The 15,361-nt window shown below is 41.0% G+C and overlaps 1 protein-coding gene across 5 annotated transcripts in view; it reads left to right on the plus strand.

The window, feature by feature from the left end:
- Positions 1–15,361, plus strand: part of LOC5569994 (coiled-coil domain-containing protein 186) — a 249,268-nt gene that overhangs the window by 51,293 nt on the left and 182,614 nt on the right. For all 5 annotated transcript variants that reach the window (XM_021851496.1, XM_021851488.1, XM_021851480.1 and 2 more), the window contains one exon: positions 10,672–11,092. In XM_021851496.1, coding sequence (XP_021707188.1) covers positions 10,672–11,092 — 421 coding nt within the window. The remainder of the gene's footprint in view (positions 1–10,671; positions 11,093–15,361) is intronic.

The following is a 15,361-nucleotide window of genomic DNA, read 5'->3' on the forward strand; positions in this document are numbered from 1 at the left end:
GATTTACAAAACGGCGTAAGTAAGATTTTTAACTTTCACAACCATTACTTTCGCCGCTCCGTTGTATGGAGAGACAAAGTGACTTAACCACGAATCAAAACAAAACACTACTTGAGTCGATTTTACACTGGTACAAAAACATCGTAAGTAACAGAATGAAACGACTTATCATTCTGTCATACATTTTGTGTGGGAAACGATAAGAACTACCTAGTGTTTTAACGCGAGCTGATTGTATGTAAAATTTGAGCGATCTTCTTCTTCTTCTTCTTGGCATTTACGTCCTCATTGGGACAGAGCCTGCTTCTCAGCGTAGTGTTCTTATGAGCACTTCCACAGTTATTAACTGAGAGCTTTCTTTGCCAAAGTTGCCATTTTTGCATTTGTATATCGTGTGGCAGGTACGATGATACTCTATGCCCTGGGAAGTCAAGGAAATTTCCTTTACGAAAAGATCCTGGACCGACCGGGATTCGAACCCAGACACCTTCAGCATGGCTTTGCTTTGTAGCCGCGGACTCTAACTACTCGGCTAAGGAAGGCCCCAACAAATTTGAGCGATGTACACGGTAAAAAAAATGTTAAAAAGGGGATTCATTTTAAAACAGTTTTAGAAGACAGGTTGTTCGCGCTGCATACTGACAGCACGAAAATTTTCAGTGTACCCGATTGCTGCTGATTCCTCCGAAATTCCCGTGAAATCCCCGTCGTGGCATTGCGTTACAGTCCGCTAATCGTACATGAATTGGTCCTACCGAACCGGATGTTCGATGGATGTTAAGTGAAGTGGAATTTCGGAAGAATTGGTATTGAAGGCCGATGAAGTGGAAAAAATGTGGTCCGGCCGAATGTGAAAATGTGATCCGGCCGAATGCGAAAATTGGTGATCGGCCACCGAAAAACCAAAAAGTGAAGAAAGGACGCCATCTTGGCAAGTGTGCAGGAGCGAACAAGTCGCCATTGCAATCAAGTGTTGGATGAGCGTAAAAGACGCCATCTTGAAAAGCGAAAAAGTGAAGTGGTTGTGAAGTGAATTTGGACCAGGAGAACACCTTTCCGCCCCAAGCACCGTGATCATAGACTTGGCTGTTTTCCGTGCTTGGTTCGGGCATAAGGCTCGAAATGTTCCGGTGATTCTCTGGCCATGCCGAAGAAGAAAGTTTTGCAAACTACAGCAGCTAACCAGCAAACTCCTAGCGTGAAGAAGGATAAGAAGCAAACCAACTTGGAGGAAACGATGGCACAGGCAGAGCAGCTTAGCGTTCTCGTTCATCGTCGTGGTTTGGCAAAAGGTAAGCTCACAAGATTATTCAATTACTTATTCCCTGATGAAGAAGAAGCGCCCCAGTTAAGTGAGGCACAGGTTCGCCACTATGTTAAGAAAGTGGAGGCAGTGCAAAGGGAATACACCGAGGTCCACGAGCGAATCCTCGCGTTGGTCTCTGAAGATAACAGAGAGGACCATGATTCGCACTATGTGCAGTTTGATGATCTCCAGGATGTAATATCCGTGAACCTCGAAGAGCAGTTGGCTAAAATTTCATTGAACCCTGCCACGTCAAGAGCTACTTTTGCCAATACCCAAGCTCAAGCCCCCATTCTTGTTCATCAGCCTCTCAAGATCCCAATCCCCACTTTTGACGGCCGCTATGAAAGCTGGCCAAAGTTTAAAGTAATGTTCAAGGACCTTGTGGATAATACTCCCGATCCCCCAGCTGTAAAGCTATACCATCTTGATAAAGCCTTAACGGGGAGCGCATCTGGTATAATCGATGCCAAGACCATAAGTGAGGGAAACTACAATCATGCTTGGGAAATTCTTGAGGAAAGGTATGAGAACAAACGCCATTCCATCGATAAGCCCATCCATGGGTTGTTGCATCTCAAAAAGATGTCCAAGGGAACCTACGACGAGTTGAGGAATTTGTTGGATGAATGCTCGAAGCACGTCGAAAGTTTGAAGTTCTTGGAACAGGAGTTCCTAGGAGTTTCGGAGCTGATTTTGGTGCATGTGCTGGCAGAGGCTTTGGATAAAGAGGTTCGTCGACGATGGGAACATACAGTTAAGCACGGTGAGCTGCCCTCGTACAATGAAATGCTGAAGTTCTTGAAGGAGGAGTGCTTCACTATGGAGAGATGTGATGGTCCTGGGACGAAGTCTGCATCAAGTCAAGCAAAACCTTCCGCTGCTGCCACCAAGTTTAGCCAGAAGTCCTTTGCAGCAGTCACGACAGCTTCGGATACAAAATGTGATTTTTGTGGAAAGGGTCACCTCAACTTCGCGTGTCCTGAGTTCAAGGCGCTTTCCGTTCAGCAGCGATTGGTCAAGATCAAGGAGTGCAATGCGTGCTTCAATTGCTTAAAGCGCGGACATCGTGGTAGCAGTTGCCCGTCTGATAAGACTTGTAGCCGATGCAAGCGCCGTCACCATAGTTTGCTGCACGCAGAGGAAAAACCGAAGCCAAGTGTCGTTGAAGATCCGCAATCGAAGCCGTCTGCCCTCCAATCGCCGAAGAATGAAGAACCACCAGCAACTCCGACAGAAGAAGCGACGTCCGCTAGCTGCTGTAATGAAAGGGTGCCATCTCACCAAGTGTTTCTGCTCACAGCGGTGGTGGATATTATCGACAAAAACCAAAAAACCCACCCCTGTCGAGTTTTATTAGACAGCGCCTCGCAAGTCAATCTTATCTCTAAGCAAATGGTTGAGTCCCTTGGATTGAACACGAGCCCGTCTAACGTTGTCGTGGCTGGAGTTAATGACACCAAGGGCCACGCATCAAGCAGCAGTTTGGTTCACATCCGGTCAAGGTATTCAGGATTCAGCGCCAACGTGAAGTGCTTGGTGGCTGATAAAGTCACGTCGGATTTGCCTTCTTCAACGGTTAGTGTACGGGAATGGGATATTCCAGCTGGTGTCCATCTTGCTGACCCGAAGTTCTACCAATCTGGAAAGGTGGATTTGTTATTGGGCAACCAGTTATTCTTGAAGCTACTGATGCCAGGAGAGGTGCAATTAGCTGATAACCTTCCGTGTCTGCGCGAGACCCAACTGGGCTGGGTCGTAGGTGGTGTTTGCGGCGACGCAATGTATGGTTCCGTGGTTCATTCGCATTCACTTACACTGGAGGAGTTAAATCGCACCGTACAAAAGTTTTGGGAAGTTGAGGATGTTTCAAGCGTCAATGTGCCCACGGAGGCTGATGAATGTGAGCTGCATTTCCAAGCGACCCATCGCCGTGATGAAACGGGACGATATGTTGTTCAGCTACCCTTGAAGGAGAACGTTTCCGAATTGAGTGATTCCAGGACGATGGCCCTCAAGCGGTTTTATATACTGGAAAGAAGGTTCGCTCAAGATCCAGATTTGAAACAACAGTATTCGGAGTTTTTGACTGAGTACGAGCGTCTTGGGCACTGCGAAGAAGTTAAGGAAAGTGAAGATCCTGAAGGTGTTGAGTGGTACCTACCACACCACGCCGTCTTGCGTCCGTCGAATACTACCACAAAATGCCGAGTGGTATTTGATGCATCGGCGAAGGTAAAGGGACTATCATTAAACGATGTGATGATGATCGGATCGTTAAATCAGTGTGCTCTGGACGAGATTGCCCTTCGTTTCAGAATTCCTTGCTATGTCCTGACGACGGACGTGGCAAAAATGTACCGTCAGGTACTAGTTGACAAGAACCATCGCCGACTGCAAAGAATATTCTTCCGGTTGGATCCGTCGAGTCCACTCAGAGTATTAGAATTGAAGACTGTGACATACGGTACGGCTTCAGCGCCTTTCTTGGCAACGAGGGCGTTGTTGCAGTTGGCAAATGAAGATGGGCATAAGTTTCCACTGGCAGCAGAAATCGTCAAAACCTGCTTCTATGTGGATAATGCACTTTTTGGATACGATGATATTGTTAAAGCGCTTGAAGCCCAGTCGCAACTGATTCAACTCTTGGAAGGAGGGGGATTCCATTTGCACAAATGGGCCTCAAACTGTTCGGAGCTGATGGCTTCCATACCGGAGGCACAACGTGAGGAGTTGGTCAGCATAGCAGATATGGGAGTGAACGACGTGATCAAAACCCTTGGTCTTCTGTGGAATCCGTCTACCGATGAATTAGTCTTCGTTGCGAAGCCGTCTCCTGTCGGCGATAACCCGACGAAGCGTCAAGTGCTGTCGTTGGTGGCAAGTATGTTCGATCCGCTGGGGTTGGCTGCGCCAGTGATTGTCGTCGGAAAGATGCTGATGAAGAATATATGGTGTGATAAAATTGACTGGGATGAAAAATTAACTGAAGAATTAAAAAAGTGTTGGAACTACTTCCTAAAGTGCTTAAGTGATGTGAAGAAGATCAAGATTCCTCGTCAAGTGGTGGCACCTGGAGCTACCGCTTTCGAAATACATGGGTTCGGAGATGCTTCTCTGGAAGCGTATGGAGCCTGCGTATACATTAGATCCATCGTTCCGGGAAGCCCAGTGAAGATTTTGACTGCAAAGTCGAAGATAGTGCCGAAATCAGTGCTAACAATTCCGCGTAAGGAGCTTCTGGCAGCGTTACTGCTGCATCGACTAGTGATGAAAGTGATAGCCACATTAAGGATGTCTTTCCGGCAAGTGGTCCTATGGTCGGACAACCAAATTGTGCTTGCGTGGCTAAAGAAAACACCGGAACAGTTGGACGTTTTTGTAAGAAATAGAGTGTGTGAGATTACTTCTAATGACAATGACTTTGAGTGGAGATATGTGAACACCGCAGACAATCCTGCCGATATAGTATCCCGCGGATGTTCCGCTGAAGAATTAACTGTTAGTGATCTTTGGTGGAACGGTCCTACGTTTTTACGAGCCGAAAACTACCAAATGGACAATCCGGCACCGTTGCTGGATGACGAAGTTCCTGAGCTCAAGGCTACCGTCGTCACAAGCACGATGGTGGAGCTTGAAATACCGCCTGTCTTCGAGTAGTACGAGAGTTTTCGGAAGCTGCAGCGAGTAGTGGCCTATGTGCTGCGCTTCTGCGGGAACTGCAAGAAAAAGAAGGAGAATCGTGAAGTATCAACTTTCCCTACTATACCCGAGATGCAAGCAGCTTTGAAGGTAATAGTACGTGTCGTGCAGCGTCACGAATTTGCTGAAGAAATCTTCAAGTTGAATGCAGGTGAGTCCCCTAAGAAGCTTAAAAATCTGAATCCATATTTCGATGACGACGTCCTGCGTGTGGGTGGCCGCCTGCGCCACTCAAATCTATCGTACACGAGCAAACATCCATGGATTCTCCCCAACCGAAATGTGGTGGTGGATAGTCTTATCATGTGTGTCCACCGCGAAAATCTGCACATCGGCCCAGCAGCATTGCTAGCCACCTTGCGAAGACAATTTTGGAACCTGCACGGTCGCTCAGCGGTGCGCAAGATTACACGAAGTTGTGTTCGCTGCTTCAAGTTAAATCCCAGGACAGCTGATCAGTTCATGGAGGATCTTCCATCAAGTCGCTGTGATCGAGCTCCAGCATTCCAAAGGGTAGGATTGGATTTCGCCGGTCCTTTCCTGATCAAAGCAAACTGGTAGGAAGGCAGCGCCGGTGAAGGGATACGTTTGTATTTTCATCTGCATGGTGACGAAGGGGATCCACCTTGAGGCGGTTGAAAATTTGACGTCGGACGCTTTCATCGGTGCCTTGCAAAGATTCGTGTCCCGGAAGTGTTGTTTTCTGACAACGGGACCAATTTTGTGGGCGCCAAAAAGGAGTTGCACGAGCTGTTCAACCTGTTTAAGGAGCAAGAACAGAACAACAGAAAGCAAAATTTTTGAGTTCTGGCCAACCACGAGAGATTCGTTGGAAAATGATTCCGCCAGGCTCCCCCCCATTGGGTGGGTTATGGGAGGCCGGTGTAAAAAGCACAAAATCTGTACTGAAGAAAACCTGCAATACCGCTTCATTGACAATGATGGAGTTTTCGACGCTTTTGTGTCAAATTGAGGCCCTCCTGAATTCGCGGCCGCTTTATGCTGTTTCGGAAGATGCGTTGGATCCAGAAACCGCTAACTCCGGGGCATTTTATGGTGGATCGACCGTTGACAGCCATACCGGAACCAACATATGAGGAGATACCAGTCAACAGGTTGTCCCGGTGGCAATATGTCCAGCTTCTTCGAGGTAATTTTTGGAATCGTTGGTATCGAGAGTACCTGGTGGAGCTTCAGGTACGTAGTAAGTGGACCAAGAAGAATGCCAACATACGTCCTGGAATGGTGGTGATGATTGTAGTAACCGAACTTCAATCAACCCTAACGCGTTCGAAGCTATGATTTAATTCATCCCGCGCCAAAGGACTCAACGACCACTACTCACAAAATTACTTTTATGGCTCAATGTCTAGTCCAACTCTCGACCGCAAGCCAACCCGAAAAAACTCCTTTCTCTTTTTCGCACCTATCATTTGGATTCTCTTTCATTCCATCTACCATTCCCTCATGCCGTTCGCTGGCATCATTCGTATGCAGAAACGATATGTTAACACACACAACCATAGTCCCTCATCGTCATCCTTCATTCCATTCCTGTCGAAGAGCTTTTCTACACTCCTGTAAACTTTCGGCTACCAAACTGTACACGCTCAATGAATTTCAACAACTTATACAGCTCATTCACTACATCCTTCCCCTTGTCTACTCTTTTGACGTGCATTGTATTCCACGCTTTTTTTTTACTACTCAATGATTTAAAAAATGTTGCCCATACTTTCACTGACAGTTTCTCAATCGACTACAAAATCAAAAAACAAAAACTAGGTCACTAGAACTTTATTCCGAGAATAAATCAATCCAAATCCAATCCCAATCCAATCCAAATCCAATCCAAATCACATTTAAATCCATATTTAAGTCCAATCCAAATCCAATCCAATCCAATCTTATTTAAATCCATATTTAAGTCCAAATCCAATCCAATCCAAATCCAATTCCAATCCAATCCTATCCAATCCAAATCCAATACAAATCTTATTTAAATCCATATTTAAGTCCAAATCCAATCCAATCCAATCCAAATCCAAATCCAAATCCAAATCCAAATCTAAATCCAAATCCAATCCAAATCCAATCCAGATTCAATCCAAATCCAATCCAAATCCAATCCAAATTCAATCCAAATTCAATCCAAATCCAATCCAAATCCAATTCAAATCAAATCCAAATCCATATTTAAGTCCAATCCAAATCCAATCCAAATGCAATCCAATCCAATCTTATTTAAATCCATATTTAAGTCCAAATCCAATCCAAATCCAATCAAAATCCAATCCAAATCCAATTCCAATCCAAATCCAATCCAAATCCAATCCAAATCCAATCCAAATCCAATCCAAATTCAATCCAAATCCAATCCAAATTCAATCCAAATCCAATCCAAATCCAATCCAAATCTTATTTAAATCCATATTTAAGTCCAAATCCAAATCAAAATCCAAATCCAAATCCAAATCCAAATCCAATCCAATCCAAATCCAATCCAAATCCAATCCAATTCAATCCAAATCCAATCTAAATTCATTCCAAATCCAATCCAAATCCTCTCCGGCAATTTTCATTTCAACTAGTGGTCGGAGAACTCTCTCTCCGGCCATTTTATTCCAATTATTGCACGAAGAACTCTCTCTCCGGAATTTTTCTTGTTTTTTCCACTTATTGCACGAAGAACCCTCTCTCCGGCATTTTTTTTTTAATTACTGCACGAAGAACTCTCTCTCCGGCAATTTTCATTTCAACTTGTGGTCGGAGAACTCTCTCTCCGGTATTTTTTTTTCCACTTATTGCACGAAGAACGCTCTCTTCGGCATTTTTTTTTTGTTTAATTATTACTCTCTCCGGCAATTTTCATTTTCAACTAGTGGTCGGAAAACTCTCTCTCCGGCAATTTTTCATTTCAACTAGTGGTCGGAGAACTCTCTCTCCGCCCATTTTTTTTTTAATTAATGCACGAAGAACTCTCTCCGGCATTTTTTTCCACTTACTGCACGAAGAACTCTCTCTCCGTCATTTTTTTTCAATTATTGCACGAAGAACTCTCTCTCCGGCATTTTTATTTTAATTATTGCACGAAGAACTCTCTCTCCGGCATTTTTTCAATTATTGCCCGAAGAACTCTCTCTCCGGCAATTTTTCATTTCAACTAGTGGTCGGAGAACTCTCTCTCCGGCCATTTTTTTTCTAATTAATGCACGAAGAACTCTCTCTCCGGCATTTTTTTCCACTTACTGCACGAAGAACTCTCTCTCCGGCATATTTTCAATTATTGCACGAAGAACTCACTCTCCGGCTATTTCATTTCATCTTTTTCTCCCCGGCCATTTTTCCCCTATTATTGCTAGAAGAACTTTATGGTACATTTACCATTTATTTCCTATATAGATATTTTACCGCTTACCGCACTGCGCCATGTAGTAACCGAACTTCAATCAACCCTAACGCGTTCGAAGCTATGATTTAATTCATCCCGCGCCAAAGGACTCAACGACCACTACTCACAAAATTACTTTTATGACTCAATGTCTAGTCCAACTCTCGACCGCAAGCCAACCCGAAAAACTCCTTTCTCTTTTTCGCACCTATCATTTGGATTCTCTTTCATTCCATCTACCATTCCCTCATGCCGTTCGCTGGCATCATTCGTATGCAGAACGATATGTTAACACACACAACCATAGTCCCTCATCGTCATCCTTCATTCCATTCCTGTCGAAGAGCTTTTCTACACTCCTGTAAACTTTCGGCTACCAAACTGTACACGCTCAATGAATTTCAACAACTTATACAGCTCATTCACTACAATGATAAAGGAAGATAACTTACCACCGCAAGTTTGGAAGTTTGGAGTCGTCGATAAAGTTTTCCCCGGGGCAGATGGATTCACCCGCGTCGTCGATCTTCGGACTCGATCTGGGATACAAAGGCGGCCAATACACAAGCTGGCCCCGCTTCCAATCCTGGATAATTCTTCTGCTTGATTGAGTTACTGCCGGGGGGAGGATGTTCGCGCTGCATACTGACAGCACGAAAATTTTCAATGTACCCGATTGCTGCGATTGATTTGGCAACGCTTCAAAGTCGAGCTTTGGAAGAGAGGAGTTAGCGCGCCCAATGCGCGCTGCAGAGCTTTTTTTTCATAAGTTTATCGGCGTCCGTCGCGAGCGGTTACAATTTTCGCTTTTTCCTTTTCTATAATATTAATTCATTAAAAACCATGTGAATAAGTGCAATATATCAATACCAAATTTAAGGAAGTGATTTTTCAATTATGTGACTGAATTCCTCCGAAATTCCCGTGAAATTCCCGTCGTGGCATTGCGTTACAGTCCGCTAATCGTACACAGGTTGTGATTCTTTTTAATTAACTTTTTCAATACCGTATGAAAGTTACTTACGTCGATTTGAAAAAGTAATCGAGAAATCGTGAATAATTCATTTAGCAGTGATTTGCGACCCTATAAGCCATTTTACGAGACGTTCGAATGACGTTTTCTGGCGGGCCGTTCATTGTTGTTGTTCAAAAAACTAGCATAATATCTGAATGGCGCTGGTCACATTTTTGTTGGCGATGACGTCCCCGTCTCTTTCAGCGCATGTTTCTACCCGGTTTACATGTATTATGTTACCAGTAGATGAAAAATATCTTCCCTGCCTGCTGATTTCAATTTTACATGCGAAAATTAAAAACTTTGTGGCATTGCCACCAGCGCCATTGATGAATAAGTTCCTTCCAAATGTAGCGCTAGAAGAAACGTAAATAAATCGGCCCGCCAGAAACTTTCAAAGCTGGTAAACAAACGGAAACCATATGATTCGAAACGTCTCATAAAATAGCTTATGTTCCATGGGCACTTTTTCATATCTCATAGAGACCTATCGACCCTCAAATTATTAAAAATTTGGAACCAAACACCCTGTATATATACATATATACACTATTAGAACGGTTAACTTCCGGATTCATAAAACGACAAAAGTAAGATTTTCAACTTTCGCAACCTAACAAATACTTTCGCCGCTCCGCTGTATGGAGAGACAAAGTGACTTAACCACGAATCAAAACAAAACACTACTTGAATCGATTTTACACTGGTACAAACACGTCGCAAGTAACTGACGGCTTATTATTTTATCATATTTTTTTATGGAATATAATAGGAACTCCCTAGTTTTTGAACGCGAGCTTATTGTACACGGGAAAAAATTCTGTGGTAAATATTACTATTTTAGCTGATTACGCCCATTCTTGAAATTACCAATGGAATTTCAGACGAATTTACTATGTTTGCGGTACATCCCACCACATTACTTGTACATTTGACAGAAATAATTTACAACAATCTGATTTCGACTACAGACATGGTAAAATCAAGCGCATTTCTGGTCTGCTGAAAATTGTCGGTGCGAGCGCTTAAGTTAACCCCCTAATATGGTAGTTTTTACCGCACAATTTGTTTGCGTGTATGCAAAATTTAAGCAATGTACACGGCGAAAACATGTTAAAAAGGTGATTCATTCTAAAGCAGTTTTAGAAGACAGGTTGTGATTCTTCTGAATTAATTTTCTCAAAACCGAATGGAAGTTACGTCGATTTGAAAAATTTAGAGATATATATTTATATATATTTTTTTTTTTGTTTACAGAGTCAACGAGATTAACAATAACCTTACGGAACACATGAAGAATATTGAAAGACAATTAGCCGACCAAACAGCTGACGTTAGCAAATTCAACCAAAGAGAATCTGAATTACTGGCATTGAATGAGGAGTTAAGCTCGCTGAATGCTACTCTTCAAAATGAGATTTCTTTGCAAAAGTCAAAAAGTATAGCCATGTCCATAGAAAACAACTCTTCTAAGGAAAACCAATCCCACTATGAGGTAAATATAGTCAAACTGCAAGAGCAGCTTGAGTATGAAAAAAAATGCCGTTATGAGGAACGTTTGGTGATGGCTAAGCATTTGGCCGAAAAAACGAAAGATTGTGAAGTTCTTCAACAAAAACTGGATCAGATTTCAGGAGATTTAGATGCAGTGAAAAAGAAAAATTTATTTATTGTGAAGGTAAGTGGTAAGCACCGAACATTCAGAAAACTGGACTAAAGAATATAAATGGCAAGATTTATTAAATAACACGAAGGACAGTCAAATAGTAGTGAAATCGAATATATGAGGCGAGGGCAGTCAAAACTAAAATAATAGCTCTTTTTGACGTTGGATAACGTCTTACGGCAACATACTGGGGTACAATTTCGAAAAACGAAAATCGCTCGCGTCGCGAAAAGTGGTTAGATGCGTTAGCCCGGATAGATTTTCGAAATTCTTGCACCAATCGATTGGAAATCTTTCTACGAATCGACTCCAATAATGAAAACTATTGATTTTCATGACTGATAAATTGATAAATGGGTAAATATCGAGGCATGTCTTATTTTCCATAGAAAAGCAAATTTTTCTTGCTGTTATAAGGTATTGACGTTTTGAAGTTTACATGTACCTACCGTAATTTCGGGTGACATTGATCATTTTTCACGGTTTCAATAATGCTGAAAATGCCAAACAACTGAATGCAAGAAAACAAGTACGACGGTCAGCCTCTTTGGCTCATGTGCCAAAATTTTCTAAAATATGTGTTTTTAGTGCTAAAAATCATCCCCCCGTTGGTTTGACCACATTTAATCTGAACACTTTTTAATTTGTACCCCGCTAAGGGATGGTACACAAATTATGTCACGCTAAATTTAAACTTTTTTGTTTGTTTTAAAAGCAGCTTCACTTATTTTGCAACATGTTGAAGTTATAATTAGTACATAAACAAAAGGAGAAGAACGTTTATGCTGGTTGTGCATTACGAAAAAATCTCTTAACTTAAAGCAATGCTCGTCGTTGGTTCTTGTGGAAGGATCAACATGTTCGGCTTAACGAATTTTAATTTAAATATCGAATAACACCACATGCAATTGAACAAGTATGTGATTACAATAGACTTTTGATATTTTCAATTCTGAACCACCGCAAAAAAAAATGGGAATCAAAATTCTCCTGAGAGGGATGATGTGGTGGAGGCTCATTCTAATTAATATTGTAGTTCAATTATAATTATGGGGATAAATAATTTTTTTATTATTCATTTTTTCGATGTGTACATTGTCTGAAAGTCCGTCCGGGGACTAACAGTAGGGGGTTAAAGACTTCGGTCTTTTAGCCCTTAGAGTTGCTTTCTTGTTGCCAACCTCAGATCATAAGCAGTATCTGGGAACCAGAGTGCTACAGGGACGTTCAGTATGCATTTAGAATGCAGTGAAACAAGTGAGTCGAAGGCCAGAACAAGACTGCCCTGGTGGTGGAACCTCTGTCCCTTTTATTTGGAAAATGTCAATTAATTGAACTTAATGGATAGATAAAGACGCCTGGGACGGCGGTGACGATATTTTGGCAATTGCCGCTTTTGTATGTAAACATAAACGGACTCAAACAGTAGAATCAGCAAAACATGCGCACCGTTCGAGTGCCTCGGTACAAGCTGCTAATGCGTGCTTCGCCGTGGTATTCGTTTGTGCCCATGTGGGTCTGTGACTAATTAATGAAGAAGTATGCTTTGCATCAATGCGTGCATAGCACACCTTCCCCCTTTGAGAGAATGATGTAATGGAAAAGAAAATGAAATGGAATCATTCTTGCGGTTGCCTGTCCCAGATGCCTTTGAGATAAAATTTTACAATATTTCGGGTTTTACAATATTTTATAATGCATATAAGCAGCTTAAAAAAAAAATTTTTTTTTTTGTTCGGTATATTTTTTTTTTTTTTACGTATTTTATTTCATAGCCTTAACTTAAAAGTCTAAAACATCCAAATTTCAAACGCTGCCTGTTGAATGCTCCGGCGCTACATTAACTTAGTCTACATTTATAAGTTAAAAACAAATTTTACATCTTTATTATTCTGTTTTTATGTACAATAATCAACTTTCTCGAATTCAATTCTTGCAACTTACAATTTTGTGCCTGTACATTCTTTACTTTAAATGGTCCAATATAGTGAGGGTCCAACTTTTTCCTATTTTCATTCGTTATGTATACTAAATCTCCTTCGGATAATTTGATCGAGTGTGTATATTTATTTGAACTTTGCAATCTTTTTTGTTTTTCTCTAATTAGGTTTTCTTTTGCTACCAGATGGGATTTTTGGAGTTTATATTTTAACTCATTACAATATTGCTCTAAATTATATACTGGATCAATTTTGGGTTTAAAAATATCTTGTGGTAAGTTAGGTTTTCTCCCGAATACAAGCTCAAAAGGTGTATAATCAGTATCGGTATGTGTGGTGGTGTTATAAACGAATGAATAAAATTTTATCCATTCATCCCAATCATCATGGTGTTCGTTTGAAAAAGATCGTAGATACTCATTGAGACATCTATGATTTCTTTCTAACGCACCTATTGTTTGCGGATGATATGCCGTAGCAAAGTTCTGCTTGAATTTTAGTATTTTTCCAATTTGATTCAGTACTTCGTTCTTATATTCTGTTCCTTGGTCCGATTTGAGTTCAAGAAAGTTTCCATAAATAAGTATGAAATGTTCAACCAAAGCTTTTGCTATGGTCGAAGCTTCTTTATTTGATACAGGTATTATGACAACATATTTTGTTAAATCACACTGTATAGTTATGCAATATCGATTGCTACTGTTGGTTCTTGGTAAAGGTCCTACTGTATCAATTGATATCACATCAAATGGTTTAGCTGGGGTAGTGGTTACTATGTTTGGTTCCTTGGTATGCTTGTACACTTTGTTGATTCTACAATATCTGCAGTTCTCGATGAATCGGTTAACTGTTTTTTTCATACCCTTCCAATCATATTTGTCTCGTAGTTTTTTGTATAATCGGGTTTGCCCAATATGCCCTCCGATAGGTGTTACATGATAATCATGCAGTATTTTCTGAATATCCTCTGAATTTTCAATTTTTCTGCGTGGTTTATGTAATAATATTTCCACGTTCTTTAGCGTTTTTATCGCGATCCTTTTAAACAATTCTACTGGTAGAATTGTGAATATTTCATTTTGTGTCGACATTGCAAGCTTGTTTATTTTCATTTTCTGAAGCATATCATTCAACCTTAGACAAACTGACTCTAGCGTCTGAGTTCCATCGGCTGTGATTGCATATATTTCTTTACTTTCTTTTGGATCCGTTATGATAATTGTGATTTCTTTGAATGAATTTATCGTTGTGCGTATTTTTGGTAACTTGTAGGTTTTTGAAGGTGAATCCGTTTCGTAGATTGACAGTTGCGCACCTGTCAAATCATCTGATTTTGGTTCCTTCGTCTTCGTTCCAGTCATTGATCTAGTGTTTACCTTTAAAATTGACATCTGCTTCAATTCGTCTGACGTGATTGCTATTCTGGAGAGTGCATCAGCTCCAACGTTGTTTCTGCCTTTGATGTATTCAATTTCAAAATTGTAATCTTCTAGATCCAGACGCATTTGTGTAAGCTTTTTTGTAGGTTCTTTCATTCCAAAAAGATAGACGAGCGGTCTGTGATCTGTTTTAATTTTGAATTTTCTGCCGTATACGTAAGCTTTAAAATAGTTAATCGCCCAATGAATGGCAATCATTTCCTGATAAATAGTATGTTTTCTTGACTCAGCGCTGTTGAACGTCTTACTGGCGTAAGCGATTGGTAAGTCATTACCATCGAAGTTTTGAGATAACACTGCACCGCACGCTACATTAGAAGCATCCGTTGTAATGGTAAATTCTTTCGAGAAATCTGGATATCTTAAAATTTGTGGTGATAATAGATGAGCTTTTAATTCTTCAAAGGCTTTTTGACATTTATCAGACCATTCGAACTTAACATTCTTTTTAAGTAGATCGTTTAATGGCTTTGCTATGCCTGCGAATTTTGGTACGAATTTCCTATAGTAATTGCAAAAGGCGACAAATCTGCGAACGTCATCAACATTTGTTGGAACTGGAAATTTTTCCACTGCTATAAACTTTGAATCATCAGGGTAGATACCCTTATCGGTAATTTTATGACCTAAATATGTAACTTCGGTCTGGAAAAATTTACATTTACTTGGATTTAATTTTAAGTTGTAGTATTTGAGGCGATTAAAAACGTTTGCTAAATTTGAAATGTGATGTTTTACAGAACATCCTATCACAATAATGTCATCAATATAAATAAATGCGTGTTCAGGGGTTAACCCTGCCATGGCTATTGTCATCATACGCTGAAAACTATTTGGGCTGATATTTAGTCCAAATGGCATTCGCGTATACTGATAATGACCTGATTGTGTTGAAAAAGCTG

Source organism: Aedes aegypti, chromosome 1 (assembly GCF_002204515.2).
Source record: "Aedes aegypti strain LVP_AGWG chromosome 1, AaegL5.0 Primary Assembly, whole genome shotgun sequence".
NCBI classification, from domain to species: domain Eukaryota; kingdom Metazoa; phylum Arthropoda; class Insecta; order Diptera; family Culicidae; genus Aedes; species Aedes aegypti.